Genomic DNA, 22,136 nt, shown 5'->3' with positions numbered 1-22,136 from the left:
TGGGCAGAAGACATGAACAGACACTTCTCCAGAAAAGACATACAAATGGCTAACAGACACCTGAAAAAATGTTCATCATCATTAGCCATCAGGGAGATTCAAATCAAAACCACATTGAGATACCACCTTACACCAGTTAGAATGGCAAAAATTAACGAGGCAAGAAAGAAGTGTTGGAGAGGATGTGGAGAAAGGGGAACACTCTTACGCTGTTGTTGGGAATGTACGTTGGTGCAGCCACTTTGGAAAACAGTGTGAAGATTCCTAAGAAATTAAAAATAGAGCTTCCCTATGATGCTGCAATTGCCCTACTGGGTATTTACCCCAAAGATACAGATGTAGTGAAAAGAAGGGCCATCTTTACCCCAATATTCATAGCAGCAATGGCCACGGTCGCCAAAGTGTGGAGAGAGCCGAAATGCCCTCCAACGGATGGATGAGGAAGATGTGGTCCATATATACAATGGAATATTATGCCTCCATCAGAAAGGAAGAATACCCAACTTTTGTATCAACATGGACGAGAGTAGAGGAGTTTACGCTGAGTGAAATAAGTCAAGCAGAGAGAGTCAAGTATCATATGGCTTCACTTACTTGTGGAGCATAAAGAATAACATGGAGGGCATTGGGAATTGAAGAGGGGAAGTGAGTTGGGGGAAATCAGAGTGGGAGACAAAACATGAGAGACTGTGGACTCTGAGAAACAAACTGAGGGTTTTGGAGGGGAGGGGTTGGGAGTTGGGTGAGCTGGGTGGTAGGTATTAAGGAGGGCACGTATTGCATGGAGCACTGGGTGTGGTGCATAAACAATGAATCTTGGAACACTGAAAAATTAAAAAAAAATCAGATATCAAAAAAATGTATACAGTTATTCATTACTCAATTACATCGTCAACCAATGGGATCTGATTAAATGCTGTAGGGATCTCCACTCAACAACAGCAGAATGCATATGGTCTTCCAGTGCCAAAGGAACAGGTACCCAAATAAACCATATCCTGGACTATAAATAAATCTCAAAGATTTTATAGAATTGAAACAACAGAAATTAATTGAAAAATTAATAACAAAATTCTTCAAAAACTGGAAATGAAACATATAAGTATTCCATTATGTCAGACATAATGGAATACTTATATGTGTTTCTTACTTACATATGTTTCTCAGTACTCACATACGTTTCTCAAAGGCAAGTTTTAAAATACAGTGAAATGTATGTAAATGAAAAAGAACATTATCAACATTTGAGTGATATAGCAAAAACAGTGCTGAATGAGAAACTTATGACAACTAAATTAACACATTAAAGAAAAGGAATGTGTCAAATCAATGATCTAAGCTCCTACCTCAAGTACCTAGAAAACAAAACATCAAAATAAACTCAAAGAAAATAAGAATTGAGAAAGGAGAAATTAACAACATTGAAAACAAAAACAATTAAAGAAAACTAATGAAAGAAAGAGCTGGTTCTTTGAAAGATCATAAAAGTATCAAAATTTTAGTGAAATTGGCAAAGTAAAAAAGAAAAGACACAAATTACCCATGTGAGGAATGAAACAGGAGATTTCACTGCAGACCCTCGAGATAGCAAGAGAATAAGAGGATACTATAGATAAAGGTATACACACACACACACACATGCACGACAATACAGATGAATCAATTTAAGAGAGAAATACTACCATATATCACCCTATATTAAATACATAATTTTGAATAGCCCTGTAGCTATAAAGGAAATCAAATTTATAATTCAAAATTTATTAAAAGAGAACTTAAAAAAAAGATATTTATTTATTTGAGACAGAGACAGTGAGAGAGAGCATGAAGGGGGAGAAGGTCAGAAGGAGAAGCAGACTCCCCTTGGAGCTGGGAGCCCAATGTGGGACTCGATCCCAGAACTCCAGGATCATGACCTGAGCTGAAGGCAATGGCTTAACCAACTGAGCCACGCAGGTGCCCTAAAAGAGGACTCTTAATGCCTAGATGGTTTCACTGGAGGAATCTATAAAATGCTTAAAGAAGAGCACATGGGTGGCTCAGTGGGTTAAAGTCTCTGCCTTCGGCTCAGGTCATGATGCCAGGGTCCTGGAATCGAGCCCCGCATTGGGCCCTCTGCTTGGCAGGGAGCGTGCTTCCCTTCTTCTCTCTCTGCCTCCCTCTCTGTCTACTTGTGATCTCTGTCTGTCAAATAAAAAAAAAAAAATGCTTAAAGAAGAATTAACATTATTCTACACAACTTATTACAAAAAACCTTAGAAGAGGTAAGAGCACCCCTCAATTCATTTTATGAAACTAGTGTTCCCCTAATATCAAACCAAACAAAGACAGTGAAAACAATCAAACTATTAGTACAGAGCAAGCTATAGCCCCCAGAACTATAGATGCAAAAATTTCTAACAAATTATTAGCAAATATAATTCTGCAATATATAAAGGAATTAAACATCAAGACCAAGTGGAATTTGCTCCTAGGATGTATATCTTGTTCAACATTCAAAAATCCAACCATGTAATCAACCATATTAACAGGCTGTAGAAGAAAAAATATATGATCATATCAGTCAGTGCTTAAAAAATATTTGAAAAAAATCAGTACCCATTCAGGGCTAGAAACTCTCAGAAAAATTGGAATATACAGAAACCTCTTCAATTTGACATAGAACATTTAAAACTACAGATATAATTTCACTTAATGGTGGAAAAGCTGAATGCTTTCCTTCTAAGATTGAGAACTAGGCAAGGATTTCTACTCTAACCACTCTTATTAAACACAGTCTTGGAAGTTCTAAACTTTGCAGTAAGGCAAAATAAAATCAAAAGCATGGAGATTGTAAAGGAAGAAATACTACTTATTTGCAGGTATCATAATTGTCTATGTAGAAAATTCAAAGGATTCTACAAAAAAATACTTGGATCTGATAAATGGGTTCAGCAAGGTGACAGAACACACAATAAACATACAGAAATCAATCATATTGCTGTGTACTAGCAATGAACACAGGGATGCAAAAATTCACAGTTACTTAGAAAAAGCAAAATACATAGGTGTACACGTAACCTAAGATGTAAAACTTCTACAGGACTTGTATGCTGAAAATTACAAATTGCTGAAAGAAATAAAAATGGATGTAGGTATATGCCATGTTCATGGATTGAATGACTCAATTTAGTATATGTGTCAGTTCTTTCCAAATTAATGTACAGGTTTAACACAATTCCTGTCAAAATCATAGCAAAATTTTTTTTGTAGATACAGACAAGAAGATTCTAAAATTTATATAAAAAGACAAACTAGAATTGTTTAAACAGTTTTGAAAAAAAAACAGTAAAATAAAAGAAAACACTATTTCAAGACTTACTACACACTTAGGTAATCGAGGCTGTAGTTTTGGTGAAGGATAAGTAGATTAATGGACAGAATGGAGAACACAGAAATCAACTTACAAACATACCCCACTGATTTTTGACAAAGGTACAAACACAATGCAACACATGAAAAATGCAAAATATGCCCTTTTCAATAAATGGTGTTTGTGAAATTAGATCTCTGTGGACAAATAAAATGCATGTTGACTTAAATCTCACACTTTATACAAAAGTTAATTGAAAATGCAATACGGACTTAAATGTAAAATGCACAACTATAAAACATTTAGAGAAAGAGATGTGGAGAATATTGAGAGTGTAGGGATAGGCAGAGTTCTTAGACTGACACACAAGACAGGATCCATAAATGGAAAAAAACAGCAAATTGAGCTTTATCAAAATTAAACATTTTTTTTCTGTGAAAGGCCTTATGAAGGAGATAAGAAAACTACCCAGAACTGAGAGAAAATATTTGCAAGCTTATATCAGACAAAGAACTTCCAAAACTCAACAACATAAAAATAATTATTCAAATTGGAAAGTGGGGGACAGATAGGAAAGATCATTTTATTGAAAAGGATAGTCATACGGCAAATGGCACATGAAGAGGTGCTAACGTTGGTGTATATTAGGAGAATGCAAGTTAAAATGAGGTTATCACTATACAACTATCAGAAGAACTACTATAAAAAAAGGGGGCATGAGGAGTACCTGGGTGGCTCAGTCGGTTAAGCATCTGCCTTAGGCTCCAGTCATGATCTCAGTGCCCTGGGGTTGAGCCCCATATTGGGCACCCTTCTCAGCGAGGAGTCCGCTTCTGTCTCTCCTGCCCTCCCCCGTGCTTGTGCTCTCTCTGTCTGTCTCAAATAAATAAAATCTTTAAAGTAATAAATAAATAAATATTTTAAAAAGTGGCAATATCAGATGCAGGCAAGGATATGGAAAAGTGGTTCATTTGTACGTAGCTACTTGGATATAAAATGGTACAAATATTGGGGCGAACAGTTTGGCATTTTTGTAAAACACTAAACATGCAACTATCATGTGACCTATTTGGACTTCATCCCAGAGAAATAAAAACTTGTGTTCATACAAAAACCTACAAATGAATGTTTATAGCAGCTTATTCATAATAGCCCCAAACTACAAATATCTCAGATAATGGGTGAATGGTTAAACAGATTCTGACACATCCAAACCATGGAATACTACTCAGCAAGAAAAAGGAGTGAACTATTAATGTATGCAACAGCTTTGGTAACTCTCCAGATAATTATGGAGTTAAACAGTCAATTCCAAAAGCTTACATGCTATAAGACTCCATTTCTAGGGGCACCTGTGGAGCTCAGTGGGTTAAAGCCTCTGCCTTCGGCTCAGGTCTTGATCTCAGGGTCCTGGGATCAAGCCCCGCATCAGGCTCTCGGCTCAGCGGGGAGTCTGCTTCCCCACCTCTGCCTGCTTCTCTGCCTACTTGTGATCTCTGTCTGTCAGATAAATAAATAAAATCTTTTAAAAAAAGACTCCATTTTTATAATCTTGAAATGACAAAATTAAAGAAATGGAGAACAGATTAGTGTGTCTCAGGGGTTAAGGAAATGGTAAGGGGAGACTGGAAGAGGGCATGGCTATAAAAGCAGTTTTGTGGTGAAGGCATTATTCTGTGTCTTGGTATTATTAATATCAGTATTAGTTGTGTGATTTGTATAAGAGTTTTTATAGTATGTTACCATTGGGGGAAGTGGATGAAAGGTACCCATGATCACTCTGTATTGTATCAGTCTGAAAATTACCTGAAAAATACACTGGCCGTTTGGTCCAACCCTTTGATCTTATCGTAGTAAATCAGGCCAGAGAGATGAGTGCCTTCCTCAAAGTCAGAAAGCCAGTCAGAGTCAGACCCCAGAGCGAGACCCTAGAGTCCCATTCACATACTTCCATCATGTTCTATTACTCCCATGACTGTGGCCGCTCCAGAGTCCCCGCGCTCTTACTGTGGCCTTCGTTCTCTCTATTCCTTGTATTTTGGGTATTCAGTACTTCTGTGGATTTCTAAGAGCTTGTGTGAAATTTAGATGAGGGCGTATCCTAGTATGCTGTAAAACTAGAACTCCCTTTATTAGTATCATGTGTTAAGATTTAATATTTATACAACTACTATAGTCATCTCATTAAGTTTAAAAAATAAAATTAGAATATAGATATTCATGATGGTGTGATCTTATTTAATATAAACAATCACTATCAAACTGCTTAGCCATCATTTTTCCAATTTTTTTCCAAATGTTAATATAATATGCTTTATTCACTGGATGTTACACTTGATTTTTTTTTTTTAAAGACTTACTGATTTATTAGACAGAGTGAGCACACGTGGGGAGGAGCAGAGGGAGAGAGATTCTCAGGCAGACTCTGTGCTGAGCAAGCAGCCCAGTGCAGGGCTTGACCTCACGACCCTGAGATCATGACCTGAGCCAAAATCAAGGGTCCGAGGCTTAACTGACTGCACCACCCAGGAGCCTCTACACTTGATAAAATTTTAAGAGTTGCCCCAACAAGTGATAAAATCTTCACCCCACCGGCATATTTTTCTTTAATTATGTGAAGTGAGATGTAGATAAAGCAAAGCCTAAAACTTATCTCTTGTTAACTGATTGTGAAAAAGTGTTCATGTGTCAAAAGAATCATATACTGTTATTACTAGAAGAATCAATCATTAGACCCAGTCTTTTCACAAGCTTTATTTATTTGTAAGCTATTTAGATTTAGCATTTCCATGGATGTTCATCCAGATTTTTGAAAACATGTCCACAAAAATATTTTAGAAGAATGTTTGTAACAGTTTGATTTATAACTAAGAATTGAAAACAATGCAAGTGTTCCTTAATAAGCAAATATCTATCTATTTATCTATCTATCTATATATCTGTATAGTCTATTCATTAGAACACTGATCAGCAATAAAACAAATGATACATATAACATCTGAGAAACTCCAAAAGAAGCCAGGAAGAAAAGAATATATATATATATGTGCGTATATATATACATACGATATGGCTCATTTTTATGGATACAAGGACAGGCAAAACCAATTTATGGTGATGGAATTCTAGCAATGATTACCCATAAGAAATGTGATTTGACTGTAAGGCATGGGGGCACTTTCTGGGATGATAGAAATAGTCTATATTTTTAATGGTATGGTGCTTATATAGGTATATACACTTACAAAAGACATCTGATTGTACAAATGTGATCTGTATGTTTTATTGTTTATAAAAAGTGTGAGGGCTTGGAGGGTCCAATATTCTGGACTTGAATCCGGTTTCCCCACTCACAAATTGAGACCTCACAGAACTGAAGCCGCATAGGTATTGTGGGGGTAATAATAATCCCTACCTCACTGATTCATTTTGACAATCAAGCGAGGTAATATATGCAAAATATTTTCTGGGAAGCTAAATGCTGTTTTTTAAAAAAAGATATCATGAAAGATATGTCTTATCATAAGAGAATATGGTTTTTTAAAGTTATTATTGTAAACAAATGATCATATTGAAGTCAAGTGTTATTAATGATAAATCAGTCTTGCTACCACCGAAGCAATTCTCTGTAATGCACACCTTGATTGTTTGAAGGTAACATATTGGCTTAGTAGGACACACAACCCATAATTAAGAAGATAGAAAACACAGCCAGAGTTTACAAATGTGTCTTATTATTGTAAAACAACTGCTAACACATTACCCAAAGTTTTGAAGTTAAGAGATTTTTATAAAAAATTGACAGTTGCACATCTGTTATAACCACATTTACCGTGTTTTAATATTATATGTGATCCCAACAACCAATGCAACTAATTTTCTTTATGTATACTTTTTCATTAGTTTGAATCATTGAGCACCACCTAGTTGGTTATCTGGCACTTTCATTTCTTAATGTAGCTTCTCTTTTACCCTATTTTCTGTAAGACAGATAGTACTTATTATAATTTTAGGCATATATTTTATATTTTTTAGTTAACTGTGTTAAACTATATTTATTTTATGACTAAAAGCCTTCCTTAAACAAACAGTGAACTACAAAAGTGACAATGTCTTAATTAAATCCATGTTACTCATAAAAGAGACTCCTAACTAGAAAGAACAAACTGAGGGTTGCTGGAAGGGAGGTGGGCAAGGACTGAGCTAGAAGGGTGATGGGGATGAAGGAGGGCAGTTGTTGTGATGAACACTGGGTGTCGTATGTAAGTGATGAGTCACTAATTCCACTCCTACTACATGTTAACTAACTAGAATTTAGATAAAATTTAGATAAAAACGTGAAACATTAAAAAAAATCTGTTATTTAAAAGCGTATTTTCAATTTAGATTGTCCATAACATATCACAGAACTTTAGGATTTGCAGTAAATTAAAGAATGGCATTTACAGGATTTAATATTACTACCAGTTTTTATGTCATCTGGAAATCTTATAATTAAATATGACATATCTGTGATGCATTAAATCAACTAATGGCTTTACTAATCTTTTAAAATAAAATGTTTAAATAAATTTTTATTTAGTGTTTACATTGTGCAAGACACTGAGACCACGTAAGATATGAATGAGGAAGGGATGAACTGGTGAACTTAGGACGTATGTGGCAGTTTCTGATTGATCAACCGGAAACTGTGAGTTGTTTAATGAGGCCAAATTCAGATGACAGATGTATTTTGTTCAGTGCAGGCACTGTGTTTTACAATAATATCACTTACAATTGGGAGCTTTTATATAAAAATCCAGATTTCTGACCTCATCTCCCATATTTAAAATCTGACAACTCTGGGTTGGAATTGTTCATTTCCACCCTTAACTGGAACTGAGTATTCCGCTTCGAGAGGGCATACCTCAGGTTTTCCACGACACCACCCACTCAGCCTCGTTTGAATTACCTGCCAGGTGTAGCCAGCCCTCCTCGCTGGGAGGAGGAAATAAGGAGCAGAGCAACAGGAGAGCCGCGGTTGGCACCGGGCTCTCTGCAAACACGTGAGGCAAGCAGGAAAACATGCTAGGAAAAAATGCTGTGATCAAGTAGGTGAGAGGGTGGCTGGAACTCCTGCTTCCAACTTCAACAGCGACTCATTTAATTACCAAAACTTTTTTTTTTTTTTAATTTTGTGCACGAATAGGCATTGAGTTATTAGGTGAGCACAGACAACTTGACTCCTTGACCACATCTCTACCTGAAGTCATTGCGCCTGTGAAGTGCCTCGTGTGAATGTTTTTCTTGATTCAAAGAGCAGTCTAACATATCAAATCTTTGATTTTTATGAAGGCTGAAGAAATAACTTTAACAATCGGCCAAGCATTTGACCTGGCATACAGGAAATTTCTAGAATCTGGAGGAAAAGATGTTGAAACAAGAAAACAGATTGCAGGATTGCAGAAAAGAGTGAGTAAACTAAACTTTTTGTTTCACATTTACGTGATGTAAGTACAGGGAAACTTGCATACCATCAAACAAATCTAGAAGGCCTGCCATTAAATTTCCCCCACACTGACTGGAACTGCTTTCACCATGTTCCTATAATTTTTCATTCCTGATCCCCTGCACAGTTTTAACCATTTTATATTGAATTCCCACAAGAACTTAGTGTTCTCATGTGACTTTGCTTCACTTCCTGATGCTTCTCATGGGGATCAGAGCAGCAGAAGCAGCAGATGCTGGGTAAGTGGTTTCCCATGCAGATCAGATTCCTTTGTAATTAAATTACACCCTTTCTCCACTGTCTTCAAAATCATCATAAGCAAGTTTCACTGTCTTGCGGTTATACTCCAAGATTATGGGTAACAGACTGCACAGTGCAACCAGAAAACACAGAGATGAGGTATTAGAAACATGGAATTTGCACACGTGTAAAAACATATCTTAAACTTTATAAAATGTCTTTCCAGTGATCTAGAATTTCCTGATATTTCCCAACCTTTATCAAATAATTTTCTCCCCTGTGCACAAGAGTACATTAAAATTTTGAATAATATGAAATCCTACTCATTAATGTAGCCAATGTGATAGCCAATATTTTCTAAGAATACATTTCTGAAGGTTATTCAAAAATTATTGCTTTTTAGATTCAAGACTTAGAAACCGAAAATATGGAACTTAAAAACAAAGTACAAGATTTGGAAAGCCAGTTAAGAACAACCCAAGTATCAACATCTCCAGTAAGTTTATGGACTCTGGGCATGTTCTTCTTAGAAACGAGATTTCGTGGTGATACAACATCTCTGGGTCATCTGTGATGTTCCATCAGCTCTGTGATGTCTATAATACTCTGGGATCAGTAACTTAAAACATGGGTCGAGATGAAAGATGCTAATCACAAAATTAAAATTACCTCGGTGGCTCAGACAAGAGTTGCTTTTCCACATTGCTCTTTTCCCTTGTGTTTTGCAGACGAAGCCATCCCCCAGTTTGTTCTTTTCCTCTTTGTGACATAGTCTTTCTTACGTTCTTACTGGTTCCTATTTACTGAGCTTAGATTCATGACCTAAGCCAACACCCCTGGAGCACTGACCTTCATTATAGACACTGGACAGCTCACAGGACCGACTTTGGTTGCCCACATCGCATGGCAAGGGTTTCCACTGGGAGTGACACAGTTGAATTTCAGACCCTAAAATGAGTGGCGGTCTCTGCAGACAGCTCTCAAATATTTACAGTTACATTATTTGCTTTTGGTTTATCATAGATTCAAAGTCCTTTTGGCAATACCGTATATGATACCATTCTTTCATGATTTTGGCTAAGGGAATCTTTTGGAAGAGGAAGATGGGATTTAAAACAGCATTTTTTTCTGGCAAAATATATTTAGAAAACTTTTTTTCTTCTTGAATCATCTTTGCTGCTGATATTCTCCAGTAAACAATATATTTTATTTTGCATTTTAAAAATATTTACTATATAACTTACAGCATGATGCCATGATGCTATAAACTGAAACACAATTACAGCATTTGCAAATGTTTAAAAAGAGTTTTTGTTTCTAGTTTTTATTTGCAAGTTCATGTTGGTTCAATTTCTAGACTAATTCAATGAAAATTACATATCTATATATAGAGAGAGACAGATAGATATAGATATATAGGTAGATAGATGGCTTGCTATGCAGTGTAAGAAACCAAAGTCAGTCTTGTTAACAGTCCAGTATCTACAGTGAAGGTCAGTACTCTAGGCGGGGCTTGGCTTAGTCATATGTTTATATATACATGTGGCTGTCTAGTTCTAGAATATTTCAGCAGTTCATGACCATAAACAATGCGCCTATAAGAAATTGCATTTAGAGTTTCAAATTCGGTGCGCCCTGGAAATGGGTCAAAGAACTTCCTTTTCAACTCACCCTTTCCATCTTTCTCACTGAAGCACTTTGCATTTCATTGCTTGGCATATGGTGTGTGATAGTGGTGTTGATACGGCCAAGATAAGAGAGGTTGGGAGTGAGGTTCTTGTGTTCCCATGTACCTTTGTTATGGACAGTGAGGCTGGCTTTATTATAATATCCTTCCTGTTTGTTTGTTTGTTTTTTCTCTTCACCGCCATCACTGTTTGCTTCTCATCAAGAGTATGATATTTTTCTTTACTCCCTGGTCGCAAGGAACAGAGAGCATCAGCTCAAACTCCTTCTTTAAACTTTGGTCCCAAAATGGAGTAAAACCCTTCTGGGTCTTGCTGAAGATCTTACTATAAACCATCCTGTGGGAAAAAACTAGGAATAGAAACATAAATGAAGGGAGTTATGTTTTTAAGCAATCTTAATAAAGTGTTATTTCTGGAATTCATTGTATGTGAATAATAGCTTTACTTTAGTCTTTGTGTTTGCAAAGGAATAAGGTCCATTACCATTTTGGATGCAAACCCAAAGCTCTGTCTCTAGATGGAGAACTAAAATACCATGTTGGGGGGCAAGGTAGATTTAGAAGAGCAGAAGGGCCTGGGGGCATGCTGATGAATGATGAAACAGTCCTCCCTCCTTTTATCTCCTGAAAGCAGGCATTGCCCTGGACTGGCACTGGGGGCAACGCAGAAGAAGGTGGGTCAGGTTGGGGCTTAAGCAGGTGCACTGGCGATCTGAAATGGCCACCAAGTCAGCTTCAGAAATGGCAAGGGTCAGGAGGAATGAAGAGATGACACTTGCCCCAGTTCCCGTGATCCTCTGGCTGAGCTAGCCATCACCGGGCGTGAGCATGACACTTGGCATGTAAATGAAACAAAGTCTGTCTGTATGTTCATTATTCAGCAGTCTCATTGGTAGAGTCCGTTACATAAAAAACAATAAAATTATTCAGATAGGCAGTTACTAAAAAGGATTCGCTCCACAAGTTGTCATTTAATAATTATTATAAACATTGTGCTCGTCTCGGTACTGACTGTGTCTCAGTAAAATGCTTCAGAGGCTGTAGTGAAAAGGCTCAATTAAAGAAAGAGAAATCATTTTCACTTTTTTGAACCTAATATATATGAGTAGAAAATTTATTGCTTCATCAATCATTATGCAAATAACTCAAATTATAGCTTTCAATTATATTCTTTTGTCATAGTAATACCTTAGTATTTGTTCTTTATTTTAACGCAAAAATTACTTGTGTTATAGTTTTTCAGTTGCTAAAGGCTTATATGATTTCCGAAGTTGATGGTATACTGGATGATGTACATCTTTAAGATAAAAAATAGAAATTACTTTATTTTTTTAAAAAAATTACTTGATTTTTAAAGGAAGGAGACTCAACATTTTTAAGTTGCTAAAAGATATCTGATGTTTTAAAAAGTTTTTGAAGAGATTATGAACAAATGTGTTTGCCTTTCATTTTTGATTTCAGTTATGTAGCTGTGGAATACATTAATGTAACATTAAGCGCTCTATTTATTTCACATTTCTTAAAATTATCTCCCAATTTTCTGATACTAAAAATGAACTGAATCAAATTAAATTATCTACAGTTATTTAGTATGAAATATTGTTATGCTTACAAATATCCACTCTGTTGAAGGTTTGTTAATGATTCAAACTATTAAACTTCAATTTAGAAAGCAGTGAAAATTGTAAATAATTAAAATGTAAATTTAAAGTATAGGTAACTTGTTTAATAGCTTGCAGCGGGTCTATAGTAAAGCAAATTTCTGTTAAGTTAGAACCTTTCTTAGGAAATTTGGCCACCAGTGTTCTAGGACAGAGCCAGGACACAGAGCACTTCACACAGTGCCACCATGTGTAGCATTAATGCGCAGTAGATGCCTACCGGGCTTGTACCTCCAGCAATGAGACTCCATCCTTTTCTTTCCTTGTTTGTTTCCTTCGCTGTCAGAGGACGAAGGACACAATGCTCCCAAACTGCCGCAGTTCTTAGCATTTGTTTAAGGGATTAGAGGCAGCAACAAATGCATGAATTACAGAAGTACTGAAGTGAATTATGAATCCCGTTATGCAAATCAAAGTTACGATATAGGTGGGTTTGGTATGGAAAATTAATTTGGCATCAGGTTTTCCCCGAGCTTTCAGGGTGCTGTGGTGAGAGGAAGCCCCAAGACAGATGACTCTTCTCCAGGGACCAGCCCAAGAGGAGTGTGGATCCTACCGGAAGCCAGATTTTCCGAAGTCACACAGAAGTAACTCTTCTGCATATAAAACAGTTTAACTCAGGAATGGTTCTCTATAAATGACTTAACACTAATTATGACTTAACATAAGAATAAGCACATCAAACAACAGTTTCCTAAAATGTCAGGATTTGCTAGTCAAACACAATATAGTCCACATCAAGCGTTAGTCAAAGTAAAAGAAAAGATTTGGCTTTAAAAGCTAAATTAAAGATTAGTGTTAAAATAGTCTCTTTGGGAAGAGGGAGAGAAGAAAACAAAAGTAGGAATGGAATTGTGGAGGGATTGTGAAATAAAAAGTAATGTAGAAAACGAAAATAATTCAAAGTCCCTGGTTTGGATGCTGTTCTTATCAGAGTGTGATGAAATAGCAGATAAAGTCAATTATGGGAAGCATCAGAAAAATAAGAAACATTTTTGATTAGATAACTAAAAGATCGCAAGCTATTTTTCCTAGTGAGAGGTCCAAAGTCCTAGTTGAATTTCTGTAGCACAGAACAATGGTTCAGAGGAATCAGATCTAATCATAAGAAATTACAGTTTTAGAGATGTTGATCTTTTATTCTACATAAAGTCAAAAATGAAAAATGTGGGGCTCTGTTGAGTAGAATGTTCCAGACTGAGAATCTTTGTACTTTAAGGAGTCACCACAAGAGAACATAGATACGTTTCTCTGCACACCCCAAAGGCACCCTGTGGAAAGGTGCTATATCTTAAGACAGCCGCCGGCCATCCACATTTGTGTTATATACATCATTGTAAATTGGTCATTCTGATTTGTTTTGAGGATGCAAACTAAGTAATTTTGGTTCAAACTTTTTTTTTTTTTAAGATTTTATGTATTTATTTGACAGAGAGAGAAAGAGCACAAGTAGGGGGAGCGACAGCCAGAGGGAGAGGGAGAAGCAGGCCCCCCGCAGAGCAGGGGCAGCCCCATGTGGAACTCAGTCCCAGGACTCTGGGATCATGACCTGAGGCGAAGGCAGTGGCTTAACCAACTGAGCCGCCCAGGCACACTTGGTTCAAACTTCTAATGAAATTCTTCAGAAATTCTAAAAAGTCCTTTCAGGATTTCACTGTGTACATTGTAGTTTTGTTTTTATTTTTTCTACTCCTACTAAGTCATCACTTCTTTTTTGGAAGAGTATCTTAGTGACCTGTCTTATGTATTAACAACGCGTATCACTTTGATTTTTATTTTCTCACATTTGCCCACTGCATACATTCGATACAGTTGTGATCTATTATGGCAGCATAGAAAATATTTATTGAATGTCAAATGCAGTCATATGTCTAGGATGTTGGGTTTGAGCAGCCTATGAATTTCAGCTGTTATAGGGAACAGAGAGGGAGATGGGTAATCAACCCATAGGTAAATGAATAACTAAGTTTAAAAATTCAGATTTGATATATGGTATGAACAAAATAAAATACACCAGAATAGGAGCGAATGGCTGGGGACCTAGAGACGGTGATCGCGGAAGCCCTTTCTGCAAAGGCGGCATCTGAGTTGAGACCTGCAGTTGGTTAATGCAAAGGGCTGGAAACAGTGACAAGACCTTTGGCCTAGAGCATAGCGACCAAGAGCCAAAAAGAGTTGGAGATGACATTAGAGAGAGAATCGGGGACTAGATTTTATAGGGCCCTGTAGAGGTTTTTTGTTATTTTTTTTTTTTTCTTTTTTCTTGACTGAGAAATTACTGGTAGGTTTTAAACAGGGGACTCGGGGATCATCCGGCTGACGTCTGCACCGTGGTCTGTAAAGAGGTCAAAATGAGGCCCGAAAACCTGTCTAGGAGACTATTTCAGTAGCTTAGGAGAGGAAGAAGAGTAAATTGGTCTAGAATTCTGTCATTTCAGGTGGTGCATATAACTTTACCCCTTTAAGAAAAAAAAAACAAAACATTTTATTTATCTGAGAGAGAGGGAGGGAGGGAGGATGAGTGGGGGGAGGGGCAAATGGAGAGGAAGAGGGAGAAGCAGACTCCTGGCTGAGCACCGAGCTAGAGGTGGGGCTCCATCCCTGGACCCTCCCTGGACCCTGGAATCATGGCCTGAGCCGAAGGCAGATGCTTAACGGACTGAGCACCCAGACGCCCCTCACTTGATACATGCTGCAAGCAGAGCTTGCAGGATTTACTGATGGATTGGTTGGGGCTGTAGAGTAAAAGAGGGGTCAGAATTGTCCCTTAGGCTTTTAACCTAAGCATCGGGTTAGTGATGCCATTTTTCAAAATAGACATGACTTCGGGAAGGTGCAGGACAAACATGTAATATTTCACCTTGGCTCACGTTAGTTCTGTCTACTGCAACAGCCCCCTGGAGATGCTTATTAGGTGGTTGGACATGCAAATCTGGAATTGAAGGAGGGGGTCTGGGCTCCTGATGATAGCACTTGAGTGAAAAATGGTTGCTCTCTTTCTGTTACCATTTAGGCGATTGTTTATTGATTTAGTTAATAAACCCAGTATAAATTTGCCTAGTGTGAGGTTCTAGAGTAGCTTAGTTCTAGCTAAGGAAAACAAAATAGAGACTTATTTCTTGCTCAGTATTAAAATTAAAAGACATTTCTAACTACAAACCAATGTATATGTTCAATAGATACCCAAACTCATTTTTACTTAAAACCAGTTCCTCATATGCGTGATGAATGAGGGCCACACCTACTTTCAATTTTCTCATGGATTATTGGCAGATTGTGTTTTAACTTGTTCTTAACAAACAGAATGCTTACCTTTTCCTAAATTCCACTCTGTTCAATCATAGGTTCCTTTTCTAAGGCAAATGAAATAGCCTTTGATGGCACCCGTGTTACACACCTCTGTGTCACTCTGAAGTTGTGGAAATCTTTTCATTGGTTTTAGAAATCGGGTCCTTATTTTATACAGTCATTTAGATACACTGAGAAATTTCCGTTACTTGACTGTGCTGTTTGCTTTTTGCTGTGTTTTAGTGGTTTGGCAATAGATTAGAGGTTGGGTTTCCACCATTTGGTACTAATTATCTAGGAACAATCTGATTTCCATTTATTACATTCACATGGCAGTGCTGCCTGTATTTATATCAGAAAAAAAGGGTTTATTCTGCCCTCCTAGCCTCATGAATGCCCTCAGAAGATTGTTCCATTATAAGATGTGGGCATAGCAAGTTAAATCAGATTGTTCCTCATGATTCTTGTCTGGATGCTTACATTTTACTTTTCTGGCTATAGATGCTTTTAACCTAATCAGACGATTGCCAGAAAGTTAAATGAATAAAATTGTAGTCCTTAGAAGTACTGGACTTTCTATTGCTGAGTAAAATAAATGTCTCCCTTTCAATTAAACCAAGTGTTTGTTACTGGATAAAATTCTACCTTTACATAATCAACTGTGTGGCCACTGATTAGACTTGATAGGACAATTATAACCTAAAATGTGTATTTCCTTGTGGGTAAACAAAAGTGCCTGTTTATCTTCTTCTAGTGTTTGCTCGATTATTACTGAAGTCACGATGGGCAGGAGCAGATTGTGAAAACTCTCAGTTACACAACGAGCCAAATGTGAATCTTTAAACAAAGGCATAAATTTTAAGCATGACATTGATTCAAGAACATTTGCTGCCCACAAAAAATGATTACTGGTGCACGGCTTCATTTTCATAATTGTTACTTGCAAAAAAGACGATCCTAAAGAAGTAAACTCTAACTAATGGGAAGAAAAATACATTCCGTTCCAATTCTGACCATGAGTACCTGATCAAATCATTTAATTTCGTGTTGCAGTTTTCCTCTCTGGGATCTGCAGACAATCCTAGCCACTCAACTTGTGGCATTCTTGGAAGAACAAATAAGATAACAGGTCTTACAAGTAAGAGACCAATATCACCAAACTGTGAATCTAGAAATCTGAAAAAATACATTCGTGATGCTATAAATCCTATACTCTGGAAGTTGTTACTTTTAAAACACTTAAAAAGTGATGTCAGAAGTGTAACAGTGAACTTTGAGAGTGTGAATCAGCATGGCGGCATAGAAATTGGCCATAATATTTGGCATCACTGTTGTATTTTCTCATCCGTAGTTTCATTTATAATCTTTATAGTCTACCAGTTATTCAACTAGAAAAGTGTAGACATCATATTTCAAATATAAATTTAAATAATTAAATAATTTACTTTCTAAATTAAATTCTAAGTAGAGTTATTTTAATAATGATAAATCATATTTTAATCTCACAGTCGTTTTACATTTTAAAACCATATTTGGGTATTTATATTAGCAAAAGAATTAACAGCATAAAATAAAATTTTGTTATCATTCTACTATTTCTTAGGTATTGCCAAAGAACTGTGTAATGCAGTTTTTTTACTGTTGTGTTTTTTTTTTTTTTAAGATTTTATTTATTTATTTGACAAAGAGAGATCACAGTAGACAGAGAGGCAGGCAGAGAGAGAGGGAAGCAGGCTCCCTGCCGAGCAGAGAGCCAGATGCGGGACTCGATCCCAGGACCTGAGATCATGACCTGAGCCGAAGGCAGCGACTTAACCCACTGAGCCACCCAGGCGCCCAAGTTTTTTTACTGTTGTTTAAACGTACTTGACCTTCACTGAGAATTCAGACCCTTTTACGACACTTCATCATCGCTGTTCTATTTAGACAAGAATGAGGTTGAAGTATTCACTTGGGCCTGAATGTCCCAAGCCACCACTTCCTCAAAGATCCAGCTACAAAACTACAACAATGACAATGAACTGCAAATGTGGGCGCTCACTTTTTTTTTTTTAAGAGAGAGAAAGAGAGGAGAGAGAGAGGAGGGGCAGAGGGAGAGAGAGAATCCCAAGCAGGCTCTACGGCCAGCACGGAGCCTGAAACGGGGCTCAGTCTCACAACCCTGAGAGCATGACCTGAGCTGAAATTAAGAGTTGGATGCTTACCAACTGAGCCCCCCAGGTGCCCCTGGGCACTCATTACTAACAGACCTTAAGAACCTTACCATGTCTGTGTAAGTAAAAAGTAACGTGTAACATCCCTGAGAATGGGATCAGATCTTGTGCACCGTCATAAAGACCAAAGGACTTGGAAGTATGAGCATAAAGGACCAAACAGTGGTGCCATGAATTTCTGTGGAGAGTCCAAAAATTTTGGTTTTTAGCCATCTGTTTAAATACTGACAGAAGACACAAAAATATCAAGCTGTCTTCATCTAAACTATGTATTTAATTTCTTAAAAAAATAAATATCCTCAACCAGTTAAAAATGGCAGTTTAAAAAGTTGAAAAAGACTAGCTCCTGACCCCCTAAATTTAGAAACACCACTTGAAATGCTTAACAGATGTGATATTTAATTCCTTGACTTGAATCATTTCTCAGTTAGGAATCACGAACTCAGAGATCAGTAGAGGCCAGACTGAGACGTAAGTATGTAATCTTGTGTGGTGGTGGGGATTGGCGGGAGAGCAAATACCCAGCGGAAAAGGCACAGCAGTTGCTGTCGGTCATTCGCATGCAAGTCTGTGGACCCACTTTCTAGATTTTGTAACTTCTCAAGAAAAGCTCCAGATTTTAATGTGCAATGTCTTAACGTTACCTGCAAGCAGCCAATTCAGTGTATCAAAGATCCATGTGACCCGAGCAACACGTGTCCGTTGACCAAATTGGCTGCAGCTCTCCGTAGATACCCGAGCTCCACCATTCTGGAGTAGTTAAAAACTTGATTATTTTCATGTTACATACATACCTCATCTGTGTAAGTTCATGTTCCCAGAGTAAGTAGAAGGCATAGTAGCATAGCACTATCCTAAAATACTAGAGCACTTAGAAGTTGGTTATTTTAGCCTTCAGTTTGATTTGAGGCATCTGGGTAAGATTTTTGGCTAATACAAGTCATAGAGTAATGCAGAGCACTTTCATTTATGTTATGAACCAGCTGATATCAAGGACAATTAATACCACTTAATATCATATGAGGTTTCACTCACTATAAACATTCTTATCAATTTAGAGCTTATGTTTAAAAGTTGCTGTAGTATAAATTGGGCAATAAATATACCTTGTCAGTTTATTATATGTCTAGTATTTTGATGTGTTAGAGCTTTTAGAAAATATTTCTTTTCGATAAAGTTTAGAAAAATTTTGTGCACAAGGAGCTTACAGTTCTTATTTAAAATTAAGTAAGTAAGAGGTGGCCACCAATCACAGAATTATACAGTAAACAGCATAGACTATAAAATAGATTTTGAAATTAGGTATATACGTGTGTACATGTGTACATATCTACATTCAGATCCCTGTGGAGGGCAATGGGGGAGACAGTAATTATATGCCTGTATATGCATATTCATAGAGTGGTCAGTTACACAACTCAGACCATCAGAGATTTTGCTTCCCCACTGAGCCCTTCCCTCAACCTAAATCTCTCACTTTGCATTGCCTTCTTCTCCCCTCAGCTTTGAGAACCGTGTGAAGACGTGACTCAGCTTAGAAACTTAGTTCAGATTTGTGGGTTCTCCTAACTATCATTTTGATTATAACCTTTCACTGTGAGGTTATCAAAAGCCATATTTGTATTGGCTGCCTCAAAATCCTATTAATGTTAAAGATCTCTGAAGTGTGACCTGTGGTTGAGAATTCCTGCTCCGGGCCAATTCCAGAAGCTTCACCTGGCAAGCCTCCCCGGGGGAAATGCCCTCCCCATACCAGGTACAGCGCCTGCCATGGAGGAGTTGCGGTCAAGGACTCAGCCCCTGGACCCTTGGCCAGCTGTGCTCTTCCACATAACGTGTCTGCATCCCTAGCCCTGGTGCCTATATTTGGAGGCCTCCTTTTGGAGGCCCTTGGCCATGACCTTTTAAAAATGCCTCTGTCAAGGCCCTCTTATGAGGGCCTTGAAGACTCACTCCTTTCTCCACTCTCATTCGGCGGTCAGTGCTTTTCTGCCCCGTGCCCTTTCTCCTGTCCCTCCCCTCAGCAGACACAATGCCTTGCCTCTGCACTGATACTTCTAACCTTCACCCAGTGCCACTTCTGGGGGAAAAAGGACATTGATGAAGCCATTACCTTCTTTCCGGCCTCTTGCTTTTACCATAGCAGGAAGTGAATAAAGGCTGAACTACTGCTTTCATTTTGACTTGATTTAACTGACCACTCTGACAGCTCAGCTCTTACCCTCTCAGCCGTTGACAGCAGCTTTCCGAACTGTAATGTAATAACTTACACAAGTCATCCAGAAACTGACGCGCAGACCCAGAATAGTGTACTGCTCACTGATTCTTGAGTCACTTATTATTTCATTTATTTGAGATGCTTGACAACCCCTCTGCCCATCCCTGAGAAGTCTTACCATTTGGAAATCACAACCTACAAAAAGGTCGTGATGATTGGAGTCAGATTATTTTAAATTTAGGCTCTGCTTCTTACCTCATAGAGGAATAAATCACAAAAAATCTATGGGCTTTGATTCCTATATCTTTATTATAATAAGGATGTAACATTACTAATACAAATATCTCAAAAAAATGTTTTGAGGATTAAATCTAAAATGATTGTTGTAACCCTTTTTGAAAACTCTACGAAGTCATTACTTTTTATTAGACTTTACTCCTACCTTAATGACTGTTTTTTCTTATTATGATTCCCTTTCCCATGTCATTACCCAGAAGCTCTCATTGAAATAACTCAAGCTTCACTCTTTATCGTCTTCCTCTCAAGTGCTGATGATGCAACATTTTATTTCAACATCTAAAAATGTAATATTTCAGTGAAAAATGGTCAAATTAAACATTCTAGATTCTAAGGAGTGTTGCAATAGGAAAATATACTCAAATGATTTTTTAAATTTTAGTGAAATTATTCTGAAATTATTTTCACATAATATCACTTTACCAATAAATTTTCATATATATTTTTTCCTTTTTCCTCCATGTCTTCTCTCTTCTCCTTAGTGTATTTCTCTGTCATTCCTTTACAGCTGCTGCACAAAATGTCTGATCATGAGCAACATGAGTTTCAGAGATGCTCACCTTCTTTCTGGCGTAGTAATGATGATTCATCTTCCTGTCTAAATAATTCTTCCATTACTGTCACTCCTGTCAACTCGCCCGATTCCAGACTGTCATTGGGACTGTTAATACCACCACCTTCTAAATGTGGCCTTCCCAAGCCAATCAGTGAGAACAGCATCCCAAGACCTCATGTAATTTGCTAAGCAGAACATTCTTTTTTATTATCCCATGTAATTTTTTTAAAACTCTACTCAAATGTGCCATTTATATCATAATGAAAAACATCAGGTATGTCTTGAATCAATGTGATGGGACCTGGTGACTTTGTGTGCCATGTTTGCTTCCTTTGTTACCTGATAGTTTCAAGTAGAGAGTGGTGATGGTGTACAAATCCACAGAAAGGCGAATTAGGACAGGTCACTTCAAAGGACCCCAGATATGGCAGCTGGGAAATGAGATCATCAGCGATGTTGGTAAAAGCAGTTTTAGTGGCATTTGGCACAAAAAGAGCAAAGTTTCGATTGATATGAGTTAGTACCTCTTCCAAGGAAGTTAGCCTTGAGGGAAAGAGTAAGAGATGCGAGGTTAGAGGAGTAAGGCATTTTAGGTTGGTTTGTTTTGTTTTCAAGAACAGTCAAGATTTGAGTATCTTTATATCCTGAGAAAGAAGAGAGAGAGGGAAGCCAAGGCAGATAGAGGGGTGGGTTGATCAGGAAAACAATATCCCTGGCTTGGAGGGAAATAGCTGAGGGATAAAGTTCCCTCAAAGTCTTTAGACAGTATTCGTGACTGATAAAGTGAGCGTGTTGTTAAAGAAAGGGAGATGACACCAGTTTTCCTCCATGAAAAGTGTACCAACAGTCCTATTAGCTGAATAATAAGTCTGTCACTCGTCACACACAGTCAGCCTTATTTTTCTTCCATTACTTCCATTATATGTGAATGAGAAAAATAAATGTATTGTGAAAAGTCTAATTTTACTGTGAAACACATGAGATCATTTCTGTTCATGTTCTTTGAGGAAAGGCAAGTTTTTTCTTACTACTCCTCTCCAACATGGGAATTCTCTTTCTTTTCTAGATTGTATGTGTGCAAGTGTGTATTTTTCCCCAAATGACAATCAAAGTGATGATTCATTCCTGTGTTACAT

The 22,136-nt window shown here is 37.4% G+C and overlaps 1 protein-coding gene across 1 annotated transcript in view; it reads left to right on the top strand.

The window, feature by feature from the left end:
* GULP1 (GULP PTB domain containing engulfment adaptor 1) overlaps positions 1-22,136 on the top strand; it is a 257,041-nt gene that overhangs the window by 222,467 nt on the left and 12,438 nt on the right. Inside the window, exons 9-12 of the mRNA XM_080798218.1 lie at positions 8,687-8,803; positions 9,056-9,079; positions 9,484-9,576; positions 20,953-21,177. Of these exons, the coding sequence (XP_080654344.1) occupies positions 8,687-8,803; positions 9,056-9,079; positions 9,484-9,576; positions 20,953-21,177 (459 nt within the window). The remainder of the gene's footprint in view (positions 1-8,686; positions 8,804-9,055; positions 9,080-9,483; positions 9,577-20,952; positions 21,178-22,136) is intronic.

The sequence above is a fragment of the Martes martes genome (assembly GCF_963455335.1).
Source record: "Martes martes genome assembly, chromosome: 3".
In the NCBI taxonomy this organism is placed as follows: domain Eukaryota; kingdom Metazoa; phylum Chordata; class Mammalia; order Carnivora; family Mustelidae; genus Martes; species Martes martes.
The sequence above is the reverse complement of the archived record's forward strand: the minus strand, read 5'-3'. Positions and strand labels throughout refer to the sequence as shown.